General features: G+C 40.8%; 1 protein-coding gene across 5 annotated transcripts in view; it reads left to right on the top strand.

The window, feature by feature from the left end:
* The window catches only part of QKI (QKI, KH domain containing RNA binding), a 156,899-nt gene extending 153,424 nt beyond the window's left edge, over window positions 1-3,475 (top strand). For 4 of the 5 annotated variants that reach the window (XM_045057000.1, XM_023253544.2, XM_023253547.2 and 1 more), the window contains one exon: window positions 345-3,475. In XM_045057000.1, coding sequence (XP_044912935.1) covers window positions 345-361 — 17 coding nt within the window. In that variant the 3' untranslated portion in view covers window positions 362-3,475. 5 annotated transcript variants of the gene reach the window in all.
* The last annotated feature ends 13,262 nt before the right edge of the window (window positions 3,476-16,737 follow it).

Raw genomic sequence — 16,737 nt, forward strand, 5'->3', positions numbered from 1 at the left:
CTATTAGTTGTTAGTTGTATTTTATTTCTATTTTTTCTTGTTAACCAGTTTTTGTTTTTTTTTTTTTTTTGGTGGGAGTGGGCTCTCCTTCATTTGTTCAAATCATGATATGAAACTGTCATGATTTTTATTGTATTCTGTAGATGGTGTCAATCAGTTTGTCAGAATTAAACATGCTTTTTTTTTATTAGTTGTGATTAGTTTTTCATGTTGTCATTAAGCCGTCACTAGCTGAAACTAATCTCTTCTCTATCTTTTCTTTTCTTTTTTTTTTTTTGTTTTTTTTTTTTTTGTTTTTTTTTTTTTGTTTTGTTTTGTTTTGTTTTTTGTTTCTAACCACCCAGCCGCCACCGGCAACTAACCTATGACCTTCTGACCTCTGAACTCTTCACCCAATGATGACCTGACCATGCCTGCCTGCTGATCAGTTAACTGGTAATCGCCTTTGCTTGCCTGTCGTCAGTGCAGCGAGCTGAGGCACTTGTCCGTTCGTCTTACCATCTAACCAAACAAAAGACAAAGAAATTGTTGTCCTCCGACTCAGCTTTTGGTTTTTCTTTCTGTTTGGGTGAAAGTGGTTCTAGAACCTGCACTGAATAGTAGTAAAGCAATAAGGCCCAATTCATCCCACAGCACTGATCATCTTTTCACGTCCTACCCTAAGCGAACGGTAAGAAGGCCTCACTTCAGAAGGGGAGACAGATGGCCCTTAACTACTCAGTGACAGAGGCAGTTACTGTGAGAGACTTGTAGGAACCTTCTTCTCATAGCGAGCACAGCTCTCTGAATGTACCGTGTGATGATGCATCATGCATGGACCTTTGGTCAGGGACGCCATTGGTGAAGTGACTTCAAAAAGTATTCAAAATTTGATACGCTGTTTAGTCACTACAGTGCCCTCAAAGGGCAGAAGTTGCAGCCTTTTTTATATTGCCTGCCAAAATTGGAAGTATTAGCAGTGTGCCATGAGAGATCAGCCTGACAAGGAATTTTGAGAAGTAATGCAAAGAACAAAAACTGCAACACTATTTTTAAAAAGATAAATAATATCTGAGTTAAAATTACTGAACCTTTATTTTACAACCTCCTTTAAAAAATATACGAGAACAAGGTACATGCATTATGTGTCACATTACTGGGCAAACTGTTCAAATATTTTTTTTAAACCTCCCTGTATAGAAAAAAACAAAAATCATTAAGGATGTAAAAGCCATGCTTGCCTATTTGCTGTATACATGTAATGAAATTGTAGATAAAAGTGTAGTGCATTGAAACAAATGAACAAAAAGTAGATACTTTTACTATACAAGGGTGCTGGTGCAGAAAAAAATATATATATTTTTGGAAATGTAGCATTTTATACTTTCAAGTGTTATAAAAAAAAAAAAGAAAAAGAACAAAGAAACCCTTTATTTCATTAAATGATTTTTTCTGGTGGTTGTCAAGAAACAAAAGACCAAAAGAGCCTTTTTGTCTTTCTTTTTTATTTTTTAAGTATTGGAATAAGTCTAAAGAAAAGAAAGTGCCTTATTTTCCTTCATGGTCATTTAGTCAAGTGTCTTGTAAGATCAGCTCCTCCCTCAGAATACAAGTTAATGCATGTTTACTCAGTCGCCCGCCCAGTATGTGAAAGAAGATTTGAGGGGAGACCAATGAGTTGATGGTTTGGATTATATGATTTTTGCCACGTACCTTGATACAAATTTGCCAAATCTGATACTGTGAAAAATTTGATAACTTTTCTAATGCCTGGCGAGTAAGTTTTAAAACATCATTCTTTTAAAATCATTACTGAGTGCTCTTGGTTACTGTGATATTTAAAGTTAGCCCAACAGGTTCTAAGATGAAAATTATGTGTGATCGGAACATCAATTTGCAGACAAAATTAGAACTTTATTTTATTCAGAGAAGGAGGGGTGTGCTGAATTCTTTCTTACTAAATTGGAGATAAATAGTATTCTTAGCAGACTTTTTCACAAAAAATGAATCTTTGTGATTTTCCTTCAGGATAACAGTATTTTTTAATGGCCCAAATTTAACCAGACTTCTTTCTACCCTACCTGATTACTTGGGTGGTCCGTTTCTTTGGTGGCGTTTAGTGACCCAAGCGGCCCCTCCCACCCCTCCCCCGCGCCCCCCCCCCCACACCTGTTTGTTTGTTTTCACTTTAAAAAAAAACTGGCATCACTGTGCATGTAAATGCTCAACTACATGTGACTTTAAGCTTCTGGTTTCTCACGAATTTCAGTTTCGTAGTTGAAACGGTTTGTGCGCAGAGCCCGACCACGTCCGAACACTTGAGTAAATCGCCCATAACTGCTCAGTATCAGATGTGGCAGATTTCAAGTGGCAGTGGATCCCCAGCTCATCGGCTCACTCCCTCCCGCATCCCTTCACAGCTTCACAGTCAAAGGTCAGCAGTGAGCTCAGTAAGCACCTTCGTGGTGACCTCCGTCATCTTGTCTCACTTGGAAACCGTTTTCAGTTCATTTACTATGCAATAGACATTCATTGTTTTGTATTCAGCTAGCGTTGGTTTCATGTGCCACTGCTTTGTCTTTCTGTTACACATACAGTCGTTTTGATTTATTTACGGTATATGCTGTGCCATTTTGATTTTTATTTTGGTTGGTTGGTTGAATAAATTTGCGACACTCGAACACTTGAGGTGATAGTAGTTTAAAACCAGTACCAGTATTTGACCCAGTCTCATCTCAACTGTGTTACACCTGGACATTTTAGATGTTTATCAAAGGTCTTTTATGGGGAAGAAAGTAAATGTATGGGATAAATGTGACGTTTCTAAGTAATGTTGGCTCTGAACAAACTTTTGGAAACTTAGTTGATAAAATTTTGGATCAACTGAAAAAAAAGCATGACTTTTGAAATCTCTGAATGCCTTGGTTCTCAGTATTATCATTCTTTATTGAATTTATTTCTTATTAAAATATGTAGTTTTTAAGACTTCTTTTCTGACAGTATTATGTAATTTTTTAGCGTGGGTAGATGGGAGTGTCGCTTGTATGTTACCGTACAGCCGACATGTATTTTTGTCAATTCTTTATTATCTTAGTAGTTTCATGCTGTGTATGTATCATAACCAACCTATTGCCTATGAGAAACATGTAAGATAATGTATTTACAGCCATTGTTACAAGTTTATAATGTATTTTTCTATCTTGTTTTATATGTATGTTATATAACATTCAAAAAGAATTTTTTTCTTGATTGAGAAAAGGATACAAAATGCAGAATCCACAATTTTGATAACTGAAAATTGCCACTTGTTTTGCAGTACTTTATTATATTGGGTGTCTTGTCTTTCTTGGGCTTTTAGTTTAGCTAATGAATGAATACATTAGACACTTTTGGGTTTTAGTTGGGATTTTACATAGCTTGCATTTTAATTCTTTGGTTCTTTGCTGTTTCTATTAACCCATAGCATTATTTTAATAAATGTTATAATACCAACCTACTAACTCTGGACTATGTCTGTTTATTAACCTTTACGTGTTTAATAATTAAAATAAACAAATAAAGACAAAAGAATGTAAAGTCTTGAGTTACTGGACTAACCCTGAAGAACGTGACCACAGATAACCTAGCGTGACTTGTTTTTATGTTGTTTGTCAGCCTACAATTACGCACACTACTGTTAAAATCGGCTTCGGTTATTCTGGCCTTTTACCATGGGGGTAGGTGCCAGTAGAGACGGGAACAAAGTAGCGGTGGTTTGAGGCGGTCTTCTAGTCTTGCCACTTGCCTTTCAGCCTCTTGCATTACTAATTCCACACTTTCTTATTTTTCCTTCTCCAAAATAATCCCTGTCTGCTCACAGCATAAAGAGTAAAGAGACTCATTGTGATGATATACCCCGAACAACCAGTTTGATTCTTTGTTGAACCATTTCTTTCAATTTCTAGAAGTGGGTGATTTTTTTGCTTCACATTATAAAGCAAAGAATCCGATGAGGTTTTGCCTTTCTTCACATTTGTGTTTTAACTGGACATTTTTCTTTTAGAAAGTGTTGAACTATGTTAGCCACTGTTCCCATTGGGACAGGGAGGGGTGCTCAACCAGGTAAAAGCCAAAGGCAGAGGAGCTCCGTTCCTTAGGACACTTTAAAGCGAGCCATTGGCCATGACCACACACCCCGCCTCTCTCCCCTCATCACCCGTGGTGAGAGAGGAGACTGAACGAACCATTGAGTTCTCGGGCGGGGTCTCTCTCTCTATCTCTCTCTCTCTCTCTCTCTCTCTCTCTCTCTCTCTCTCTCTCCCCCCCCCCCTCTCTCCCTCTCCCTCTCCCTCTCCCCCTCCCTCCCTCCCCCTCTCCCCCTCCCTCCCTCCCTCTTCCAGAATACAGCCAGAATACTCTATGAATACAACAAGTTTAGGGAGAATGACCTCGGCTTTTGAGAAATCTAAAGATCATTTCTTGCATGCAAGTCGATTTAAGATTCATTAAATATCTTCATGCTTTTCTTGGCTGCAACTTAGGTAAATTGACCTCCGCTTACAAATTCTTTAGTTTTAACTCTTGAGGTACATTTTTATTTCACAGATACTGGTTATTTCCTCTTCTGTGAAACTGTTCTCCTGGATAATAAATTCTCAGGATGAATTTTTATGTTTGTAAATAATGGCTTATTTTTGTAAATTACATCTTATTTATTTTAAAGTTCTAAAACTTGGGGCTGAAACGAGTTACATGTTACAAAAGACCTAACTATACCAATATGCTATTAACCAATCAGACTGTTAAAGTATTCCCATATTTATATATTCCCATAGTATATATACATAAATTACACAGATTAGCTGATTTAGTCATCCTAGAGGTAGTCCTTTGGATCAAACAAATACAGCTGTTTCTCTGATTTGGCGTGCGGGGGCGGGGGTGTATATTATTATTAGGTAGAGAGAGCTTTAATAGGCTACCATCTGTAAAAGTTCTTGCCATACAGTTCACACATTATTTTGTAAAAATTGGAAGATGTCTGTCAAGCTGCTAATCTAGAAGTCGTCATGGTACCACGTCATTTAATTGATGAATTGATGAATTTCTCTGCAACTCACTGTCATTGTCTGAAGCCTATGAATGCAGTCTCATCTCATTTTCCGTTAATGGTACTTCATGTATACGTATGTTGTACGGTCACCTTTTATTTGGAAAAGTTGTAAAAAACTATAAAAGGTGAACACAGTAGAAATCCCATTTTTTTATACGAGCTGCAGTAGCATTAAAAACGAAACTGCCCAATTCTTGGAATGATAAAACGCTAGAGTCCTTTATGCTATCATGTGACAAAGCAACTGAAAGTTAAGCTTTCAGTTGAGAAGTTGGCACAATTAATGCACTTAGTAGTCAAGCATGTTTTTCTTGGGCAAAATGTCGGGAAGAACATGGCGCGAGAGGAGATGCACATACCCACCCTACCGAGTGCAGTAGCTCTATCAGAGTAGAGCCCTCCCGGAAGAGCCGTGGAATCACGCTGTCCACAAAGGCAAGATGTGTATATTTATACGCCAAATAGGTAGTTAAGGTTTTCTAAACATACACACGTGCATACGTACATATGGGCGCTATACGTTTTCTGGTGCACCGAAAGCAGACCGTAGGTTTAAATGAAATTGCTCACAACCAAATAAAGAATCTTTTCTTTCCCAGTGAAGTCTAATCCTTGTGTATCACCTACGACAGTTCAGGGTTTCTCCAGGTGTTTTGGTTTTCGTTTGCTTGTTTGGGATAAAATGTCTGTCTCTACTCCTTGGTAACAATGAGCTATTAGAGCATTTGTAGCAAATGATTTTTAGTAGAATGAAATGTATTGCTCAGTTAGAATCTTTTATTAAATAGCAAAAATTACTCTCAAAACTCTTCGAGTCACAGGCTTCCTAAGAAGTACCCAAGGTCTTTTTTTTTTTAACATTGTCACAAATCCCTGAACACCTTTATTTAAAACAAAAATTGTTTCATTTTATAGGCAGATACTTTTAGAAATATTCCTGTGGTACACACATGTGATTTCGTGTGTGGTTTCTTTCATAAAAAATTCAAGTGGCTTTGTTAACAAAGAGACTTAAAATCATATGCATACCTGGTCCTCAATGCTGAATCAAACTGGTTCACCTAAGCATAGTATTCTCCTTTCTGTATTTCTGCTGCACTAATTGCCAGGGGCGGGAGAGAAGGAAGAATTAACTCCTATTAGAGGTGGGTGGGTGGCAGGTGCAGCAAATAGCAACACAACGTTGATTTCGCATCGCTTATGATTTTGCTGTCCCTTCTTGGCAAAGGACATCACCTTGTAGGGAAATCTCAGCTCCCAGAGTAAAACAACAACAAAAAACTTACATATATTTTTAAACTGCTATTACTGAGAAGTTTTGATTACCAAATACATCTTTTATGGTTTATACTGTAGTGGTGTGTGTAAGACATTTAGAAGTTTGCTTGTGGAAGTTGTCTACAGAGAGGAAGTTTGAATAAGCTTCTCAGATCCCATGTGAAAGGAGAACCACGTGTGACTGTACACGAAGTGCAATAAACCGACTGGAAAAAGTGCGTGTGCTTCATCCTCAAACCAGCCGCAGCTGAAAATGCTGTTCATGCCCCTTCCAACACGTAAACATCACGACAGAGAATGCACATTTTCATTTGTAATTGTTGTTGCTTTTACCACTATTTGAAAAAAAAAGGAATCTGACCTGGAGCCCTGCCACTTACCTGGTGGCCATACTTGCCTTGATTTCAGTGATTAAGAAAAGGAAATCAATGAACAGACTCAACAGTATTCCTCAGTTGGGTGTGCATCTGGAATAGTTCTCATTTCTAACTGAGAGAAACAGGCACAATTTGTAGTTTTTAGACGTAAAGAATAAAGGAATGCTCACCAAATCTTGGTCTTTTCAGCTACACGAAAAGGACTAGTGTCATCAGTTTCTTGAACAGAGCAGAATTGGTTAAAAAAAAAAAATTAAAAATTGGCTTCCAGTAGTTTGGAACCTTTGAGATTTCATCCTGACGTCCAAGTCTTAGGACTCCCTGTACCTGCGGTTTCCCAGTTCTTAATTATCCATAGGCTCTCCAGATTTCTTTCCCTCCTTTCTGATCACTAGAACCTTAGTCTTCTTGGGCAGTACGTTTTCCCCACACTTAGAAAAGTAGCCGGCAGAGGTAAGATACGGAGTACGAGATCCGTGCCCGCGCCCGCAGACCGCGTCTGATCCGGCCTGGACAGTGTCGTTGCTACTGTTTTAATTGCCTTCCAGCATTTAAAGTCTAAAGGTCAGATTTAAAAAAAAAAAAAAAAAAAAAAAAACTTTTCACAAGATCTGCGCTTCAAAAATCGAAATCTCCAGAATGCTGAAGCCTGCATTTTCACATCATAGCCATCAAGCGGAAGCTGAATAATTTTGTTACTCCCCTTAAACCGAACTCTCCCCAGTTTGGTGGCACACCTAACTGGATTTGCTTGATCCTGTCTTGCTTTAATTTTTTCCCTCAACTCTCTGGTTCCTGTGAGTATCTGTGCTTGCCTCTCTCGATCCAGAATAGTAATTCTGCCTTCCATCAGACTAGCTTCTCAAAAGGTGTCAATTGTAGAGCAAGTTTTAATGGTTTTCTTCCTGGAACAGTCAGATGAGTAGGTTTCTAAGTGAATAAGAAATTACTAGTCTCATAATTCATACATGTTATATTAATATTTAATTAGGGAAGGAATTTCTATTAAGTGAGTGAAGGCAGTAGATGACATTAGGCTTTCCTTCCTAATGTAAATTCTTGTAATTATCAGCTACCTCTTTATAGTAACTCTGTGTTCTTGTTAGAAGGCAGGTTGAACTAATGGGACATTTAAAAATTGTGTTAAAAATATCCCACGTCTGAAAGAAAATATTAGTGCTCGTATGATCACATTTTTCCAGAGAGTGTATATTAAAATTCAGTTATTCCAAATGCTACTTTGTGAAGTATATAGAGTACAAACCATCACAAAAATGCTTATTTGTATGTATGTGCTATGCAACCGTTTCAAAGAACATCTCAAAATTAGGATGAGAAGTCACTATTGTGTTTTCTTAATGTATGCTCCTGTTATGATATTACTTATACTCTGGTTACTTAACTGGATACTAAGGAGAATTGTGGGAAAGAATGGTTAAGATCAAAATACTAAGAGAAGAAGATATTTGCAGATGAATCCACAAGTGTTTTCCTGCAGAACTTTTGGAGTTGATACTAAAAATTTCAGGATCACTCACTTGCTTAGAACTTCTCTCAAGGTTGGGAATGAATGAAGTAACATGGCTGTGCTTGAAACCTGGATTTTGACAGCTGCTGTTACCACAGTATTTAAAATTTTTGTCTATAGAATTAAAACAGATTAGTCGTGCCAGCAGAAAGTTGCCTTGAATACATTCTAATTAAATGACTTCTATTAATAAATGATGCTTTTGCCCATTGTTTTCTCGGTGAGGTAAAAAGGCACTCAAAAATTGTTCAAAGCTTAAACTTTTAAGAGTTCTGGATGGTGGGGAAACTGAAAACTTGAAGTTGGTGGGTGGGGGGGGGGGTCGTGTGAAAACGCCTACCTAAGAATCTGAGATCCAAACCGGAATGTGGGAACAAAAACAGACTCAGAAATCAAACCCACAAATGCCCCACCCTGAACTGTTCAAGCATAGGTTTAGGGGGCTGTTTAGCAGTGAAGTTGATTTTTAAGTCAAAGGAAAGTTTGGTATCACGTCTGGAAGTAGTCTGTCATCACTAAATTATCAGTATTGATTCTTTTTTTTAACGTTTACTTATTTTTGAGAGGGAGAGAGCAAATCCCAAGCAGGCCCCACACCATCAGCACAGGGGGTCGGTGGGGGGTGGGGTGGGTGGCGGGTGGTGGTTTGAGCCCATAAACTGTGAGATCGCGACCTGAGCCACCCAGGCGCCCCTATCAGTGCCGGTTCTAAAATGAATTAGATGCCTCCCTCCGATTACTCTTGGAGCTTATAATAAAAGCGAAAAAGAATAAAAGCGAAAAAGAAAAAAGGTAGTTTAAGTTTTACTTTGCTATACTCCAAAGGGCATTCCTTTTCACTGAACTCTCTGTGAGCACTTGACAAAGAGAATTTGTACTATCCAAGGAAACACCACGGATGTGGACTCCACCAATTACCCGTATACCCTTAAGCTAATAAATACCAAAAAGTCCTTGCATATATCTGGACCCCTTGAAAGAGGTGTTCACCCGAATTTTTCCAAACTGCTTGTTGCGTGCAGCCTCCGAAGGACTCCACCTGCATCCTTAGCTCCGTTCTAGAGACTTCATGGCAAAGAAGAGTTGTTGAATCACGCAGCATAGATTGTATCTGAACTACAACTAGTGCAAAGTAATTTCCGGGGGGCATAACTTGCTCTCATTACTGGAATGCACGTGTGCCATCTGCGTCTATAGAACTCCAAATCCAAGCAAATAGGCGATGACTGTAGCCAGGAAGAGTGCGTGTTACTAAGGGTAACCCTGGGAAGGCTCATTCTTTCTTTGCCTCCGTACCCCTGACATCAGAGAGTATACTTTCAGCACCGAATTGAGCGGCACCAATCGAAAGGACAAACAAACAAAAAAAACACGTAAATTTAAATAATTTACGAACTTGAAAAACAAAGTTGGTTACCACGCCCAGTCCCATTTCTTAAGTGTTGTTTCATTCGTCATCCTCCTAGACCCAAAGACAATGGAAGTAACTCCCTGTGGAGTCTGTCTTACCCTCTGGAGCTACGGATTCTCTGAGAGTTGGGTGATCTTGTCACAGTGACCCATCTCGGCAGGTGGGGAGGCATGCCTTCCGATTCTTCCGCCCAGTCGGCTCTCTTTCCTGTTCAGTCTGAATTACTGCGTATTTTCCCTATGAAAATTTCTTGAGGAATCGTGGTAATGAAATTAAGACCAATGCCAGGGGAGAGTCAGTGGGCTGTACGTCGGCGAAGTGTATTGTAGTACCAAATCATATGCCAGTGGCTTTAAAAATCAAATGCTAGATCGAAGACACTAGGAAGGATCCCATCAGGAATCCTGTCTGTCCTGCACTCATCATTACTCATATCGATGAGTATTAGCTCTGCAGTCAACTTTTTGAGTGCTTAACTGGATCGGACACATGGTGTGAATCAGATGCTACGATCAGTACATGATTCAATAAAATCAGTGACATAAAATTAACAAAAATGACCATTTCTCTGTATATCAAAATGCATTAAAACCAAACTTGTGCATAAATTATGTTATCCAAAGGTGGTAAAACCGTATAATAAAAGAGATTAATGCTTTGGCATCAGAAACCAGGAGGAACCTATAAACACTGAATATCCATATCCTTTCAGTAAATGCCCCCCTGGTGACCTGTTTGGGACATTTCGCTTTTGTTATTCTTGCGACTGATAAGTCTCAAATACGTGGTCTGGGTAGACAGCAGAATAGGACGTTTTAATCCAAGACTTCTTTTACTGCACAAGGAATTTTTAGACTCTTTTTGAAACAAAATGTGTAATGTTTTACTGCCGCCCTTTAAGTTACGTTCTTTAAACAAAACAGCTCTAAGAAATTTAAAGGTAAAATATTTGTGAGAGGCCACAGATTAAAAACCATGGTGTTGCGTGTATAATGTGTTTGCTGTGCATTGATTTTTAAATTTATGTTTTAGAGCAATATAAGCTTGCTTTCCACAGTTGCACTGTGGGCTTATGTCACCGAAAGCATCCACTATCTGAAATCTTGGTATATTGCAAACCATACTGGAAACACACAGCCTGCTCCTTGGGGTTTTATGTGCTTTGTCAAAAGGAATGCAAAAGCCGTGCATTCATCGTCCAAATAAAGATTTCAATTCCACACGTACATTATAACATACCAAGTTAACCTGGAGTGTGTGTGTCCACAGAGACAAATTGATCGTTTTAATTGAGGCTGCTTTGATCACAGTTATTTTTCTGTGCTTTCTTTTATCATAGGAAATGCTACAAACAAATGGAGGTTGCTTTACTATTGTTTTTTTTTTTTTTAAATACACCGGTGATTCTGGCAATGTATTTTTGTTTTGTTTTGTTTTATTTTTATTTTTTAAATTTTATTTATTTTTGAGAGAGAGACAGAGCACAAGTGGGGGAGGGACAGAGAGAAAGGGAGACACAGAATCGAAAGTGGGCTCCAGGCTCTGAGCTGTCAACACGGAGCCTGATGCGGGGCTTGAACCCACGAACCGTGAGATCATGGCCTGAGCCGAAGTCGGACGCTTAACTGACTGAGCCACCCAGGCGCCCCACTTTGTTTTGCTTTTAATACACTTAAATTTTTAGAGCATTTTTGGGTTCACGGGAAAATTGAGCAGACAGTCTAAAAATCTCCCGTATCGTCCTGTCCGCACACGTATACAAGCTTCTGTCACTGTCAGCATCTTGCACCAGCGTGGGGACATTGTTACAACCAGTAAACCCGCGTGGACACATCATCATCTCCCAAAGTCCATAGTTTGTGGCTTACTCCTGCCGTTGTACATTTTATGGGTTTGGACAAACGTATAATGACATATTTACGTCATTATGGTAGCATACAGAGTATTTTCACTGCCTTCATAATACTCCATGGCTCCCTATTCCCCTTCCCCCAACTCTAGCGCCCACTGATCTGGTTCACTATCCCTACGTTTTGCCTTTTCCAGAATGACTTCTACTTAGGATCATGCCCTATCTACCCTTCTCAGACTGGCTTCTTTCACGTAGTAATACGCATTTAAGTTTCCTCCATGTTTTTTCGCTCGTTTCTTTTTAGCGCTGAATAATACTCCATGGTCTGGATGTAACCACAGTTTATCCCTTGCCCTACTGAGCAATATGTTGGTTGCTTTCATGTTTTGGCAGTCGTGAATAAAACCGCTATTAACATTTGTGTGCAGGTTTTTGTGTGGACATAAGTTTTCACTTCCTTTTGGGTAAATACCGAAGAGCATGATTGCTGGATCCTATGGTAAGAGTATGTCTAGTTTGGTAGGAAATTGTCCAACTGTCTTCTCCTAAAGAAGCTGTGCCATTTTGCATTCAGAATGTAATAGAAGGGTGGTGACTAAGGAGACAGCTAAAAATGTATGTATAGGAATTTCAAGAGTGAACCATCAGTCCCGTTGTTTCATCAAATCCAATCTGGAACTCATGCTGACTTATTAAAATTCCAAATATGAATATGAATGAAGAACTTTTCAACATTCCTAAGCTGTTTTATTCACCCAAGAAATACTTATGTCCTAGGATGATTGTGCTAAGCACCATGCCTGTCTTCTGTTAGACAAGAATGAAGATACAGGGCTTACTTCAAACAGCTCAGAGTCTAGGACTGCGGAAGACAAATAAACATCAAATAAAAATTGTAAGTTAATTATCCAGCCTATGGAACAGCAACATTCCAAGCCCCAGTTCTGCACAGAACATCTAGTAAATTTAGGATCCTCTCTGGTGAGGAAGGGAGTTAAAGGTCTACTCAGGGCAAAGGTGGCAAGTTTTGCTTCTGGTTGTAGCCGTAATTGAAGTAACCCCATTTTGTATAAACCTATTTCATTGAATTACTCTCTAACAAATAGACCTTCAAAAAGTGACTCCATTTGGATTTTTCAGTGTTAGGGGAAAGAACCCACTTGTCCTCAGCCACCTCAGACTCCTGTTGAGAAAGGCATTTCTCAAGCCAAGCACCGCAGTTCGGGTCCTGACTTTCCACATTCTAGGGGCCTTGGCAGTCTCCTTTGGACCCCAAGCCAAGCCCTGGGGTGACAGCTCTACCAGGGTCGGATGCTGATGGCATCCCATTAGCAATCTCTGAAATCTCTCTTCCTTCCCTGGGATACACCTTAGTGGTAACATTGGAGTTAAAGACGCTTCCATGGTCATTGTCTGAGAAGAGGAATTCTATTGAAAAAATGGCAGCCTTGCATTTAATCTTAGTAATCTATATGCATTTCCAGTAAGATTATTCTTAAGACTGTTAGTCTTTTTGTTAGCTCTGTTCTTTGAATTTTTTTAATGTTTATTTTTGAGAGAGAGAGAGAGAGAGAAAGAGAGAGAATGAATGGGGGAGGGAGAGAATGGGGGAGAAGGAGACACAGAATCCGAAGCAGGCTCCAGGCACTGAGCTGTCAGCACAGAGTCCAACGCGGGGCTTGAACCCATGAACCGTGAGATCATGATCTGGACCGAAGTCAGACGCCCAACTGGGCCACCCGACGCCCGTTAGAGTGCTCTTCAAGAGAGGAGCAGTTTCCCATCTCTCTGCATTTAACTGTGATTGGAACCTAAGTGCTCAATAAATATTTGCTGAATGAGTAAGTGCCACGATACGGCTCCTTTCCAAAGCTGTCCCTTGAGAATTGTAAAATCAGGCAAGACTTAGGCCTTGGAATTGGCATGGAAACCAGTTGACTAACTGGCTGAAAGTACTGTAAAGGCATCAAGCAGGGGGAAGGAGGTGGTTGCTGAACAGGTTGTCCGATACCCCTGAGCCTGTATGTGGATGATGGGGACACTGCCACCGCTGTGCTGGCCTGGCCTGTCCCTTCCGTCCGAAAAACTTAGACTGTACTCCTCACTCAAGGCTATCTTCGATATGCGCTAATGTGAGCATATACTCATATTAAATTATTGACGAAAAGGCAGGATGCAAGATACATATCCACGTTTCTGCATCTGAGAGATCCCCAGCATCTTTCAGCCAGCATCATCCATAACATGACGTAGAACAAAAGACATTGATCAAAGCCCCTTAGAAGTAAGAACAACTTTGGTGACCATACAGACTAGCACGCCCCTCATTACAGATGAGGAAACACATACCCAGAGAGATACACCCAGAGATGATATTCCTAAGTTCATCTATGTGGGTGATGGAACAGGGGGTGGAAACTTCTGCTGTGTGGAACTTCTGGAACATGCTGGCAGGCGTGGTTCCTTCCGATCCGAGCAGCCCAGATTTAAAGGCACAGTCCCCTCACGGCACTCCTGCTTTTTTTAACGTGAACATGACCCCCACATACCAGTCTAGTTTATTCACAGGCGGCATTTGCTAAACACAAAACTGAAAACAAAAAGAGGCACGTTCTCAAAAAAAAGGTGTTTTATGGAATCCACTGTGATAGAAAACACACAGAAGCTATCTCACCGCTGAAGAGTTACACGGGAGGCAGGTACATAGAAAATTCAAGCAGTTGGTTCTTTTCTTTTCTTTCTTTTTTTTTTTTTTCAACGTTTATTTATTTTTGGGACAGAGAGAGACAGAGCATGAACGGGGGAGGGGCAGAGAGAGAGGGAGACACAGAATCGGAAACAGGCTCCAGGCTCTGAGCCATCAGCCCAGAGCCCGACGCGGGGCTCGAACTCACGGACCGCGAGATCGTGACCTGGCTGAAGTCGGACACTTAACCGACTGCGCCACCCAGGCGCCCCCAGTTGGTTCTTTTCTTACCCAAATGTGGTCAGTACCTAGGAGGCACTTGATGAATAGTATCTGAACGGACAGCTCTGCCCATCAGAACTTGCAGCTTTCACGCTAGAGTTACTGCAACGGCTCTGATGCATATTCCTGCTTCTTGACTATCCCACAGTCCACCCATCTCTCCATTTCTGGCAAGCCGTCCACAGCTGACAAAATCCCCTCCCTCATCTTCTGGCCCATCCTCAATGACATATCCCTTTTCCTCCGCAGCAATAACGGATTTGGGGGCGGGGGGTGCCTCCGTGGCTCTTTCACTGTATTTAACGTTCTAGAGACTGTGACAGTTTATTTCTAGGACAGGCATCCGTACCGATACTTTCATCAAAAAACTGTCAGGTGCTTGGACCCGTGCCCTCACAAAGCTCTTGCATCTAATGTTTGGGTTTCTCCGAGCACTGTCGTTGGCCCTTTAAGCAGAACTGAAATATTTACTATTAAAACACTACATCACATCTAAATTGGGTCCGAGGCTACACATTCTTATTTATTGAACCTAAAAACTGCTTATGGACATAATTATGAGGGGGTGTAAATGCCTCAGTCTCTAAAACAGAATCTTAAAAACCACGTACTGCTCATATTTGAAACAATACACAGAATATAAAGTGAATATAGACTGAAAAACACCCACTCCATATGTGTCTGAATATTTTTTTTTTTTTTGCCTTAAACTGTGAATATTTGGGCTTCTAAAGTGAGCTCTGCGATTGTTTTAACAACAAAAATAGATTGACCCTGACTTGCTTTCATCAATAAAACCTTGGAAAGTATAGACTTAGCTCGGGACTCAGGGATTTTGAAAGAATCTGATTTTAACCACTTTTCGGTAATGGAGACATTGACAAACGCAGCAGTCGGCCCACAACGCCTGGTGAGGAAGAGCCAGCCCGCAGGACTCACCACCCGGGGATGCGCCCAGGAGGTCCTGGGACACGGGAAGCCAGGGTCTTTGGAAAAGTTTGTTCTTATACTTCCCTTGGAGTGGTCTGTGACAGAATTTGTAAACCTACCTGTTTCTCCATAGCGTGTTTGCTTTTCTCCTTTGTACCAGGAAGGGGAAGGGTGCTTGGTCTTGGCCCCTGGTTCCTTCAGCTGAGCTCCTGTTGTGGGGTGGGAGTGTGCTTTCTGCTAATCTGGGGATTTTTTTTTTTAATATTAGCAGTACGGTGACACCCCCTCCCCCCCCACACACACACTTTTAAAGAATGAGGCATTGGTTGCCCTTGTACGTGTGGCCGCCAAAGAAGTTTAGGTTACATAAGAATGTGCCACCAGGGGCTGCGGCCAGTACTTGTCACAGATCTGTCCCATGAGACCCGGGCACTGGCCTTGGCAAACATTGCCTTGAAGACCTGCGGTGCTCCCCAGAGTTCTCCCCAATTTTGCGGAGCGCCAGCTGTGTGGAGGATAGCATGGCCTCATCGTGCACTTTCAACCACAGCCTCAGTAGAGAAAGAATGACTTCCTTCTATGGCCCAGTGGCAGCCCAGTCTCCTGTCCAATAGAACAGGACTGAGCTCATAGTTACCACACACACACACACACACACACACACACAAAGATGGATTTTTTTTCAATCACTTTGAATCTTGCATCTTTAAGGTGTTCCATAAATATTAATGTATTTATGTATTTATCAGCATGACATAGACTATCCGTGTGCATGGCCACTTACTACCTCCAGTTACTTAAAACTCAGATCTCATGGAGCACCTGGGTGACTCAGTTCATTAAGCGTCCACCCCTTGATTTCGGCTCAGGTCATGATCTCACGGTTCATGAGTTCGAGTCCTGAGTTGGGCTCTGTGCTGACAGCTCAGATCCTGCTTGGGATTCTCTGTCTCCCTCTCTCACTGCCCCTCCCTGCTCTCTCTCTCTCTCTCTCTCTCTCTCTCTCAAAATGAATAAACCTAAAAAGACCCCTCAAATCTCAGATTTCTCATCTATAAAATGGGGAAACAGTATCTACCTCATAGAGCTCTTAGGGGGATTAATTGAGCTGCCAAAGGCAAGCCTCTCAGTGCTTTGGTGTGTGTTCACTGAACATCTGCCATCATGACAGTCTTCTGTTGCTCCCGGTGCCATGTTAAACTGGAGTATCTAAACTGGAATCACTGGGAGGAGAAGCTTTCCTACCTATTGTAGTCTTGAAAGAATATAACATACCTTCCGAAGACCTCTGAGTACTTACATGGGCGCTCAGGCACTCTTTG

Source organism: Felis catus, chromosome B2 (assembly GCF_018350175.1).
Source record: "Felis catus isolate Fca126 chromosome B2, F.catus_Fca126_mat1.0, whole genome shotgun sequence".
Classification (NCBI taxonomy): domain Eukaryota; kingdom Metazoa; phylum Chordata; class Mammalia; order Carnivora; family Felidae; genus Felis; species Felis catus.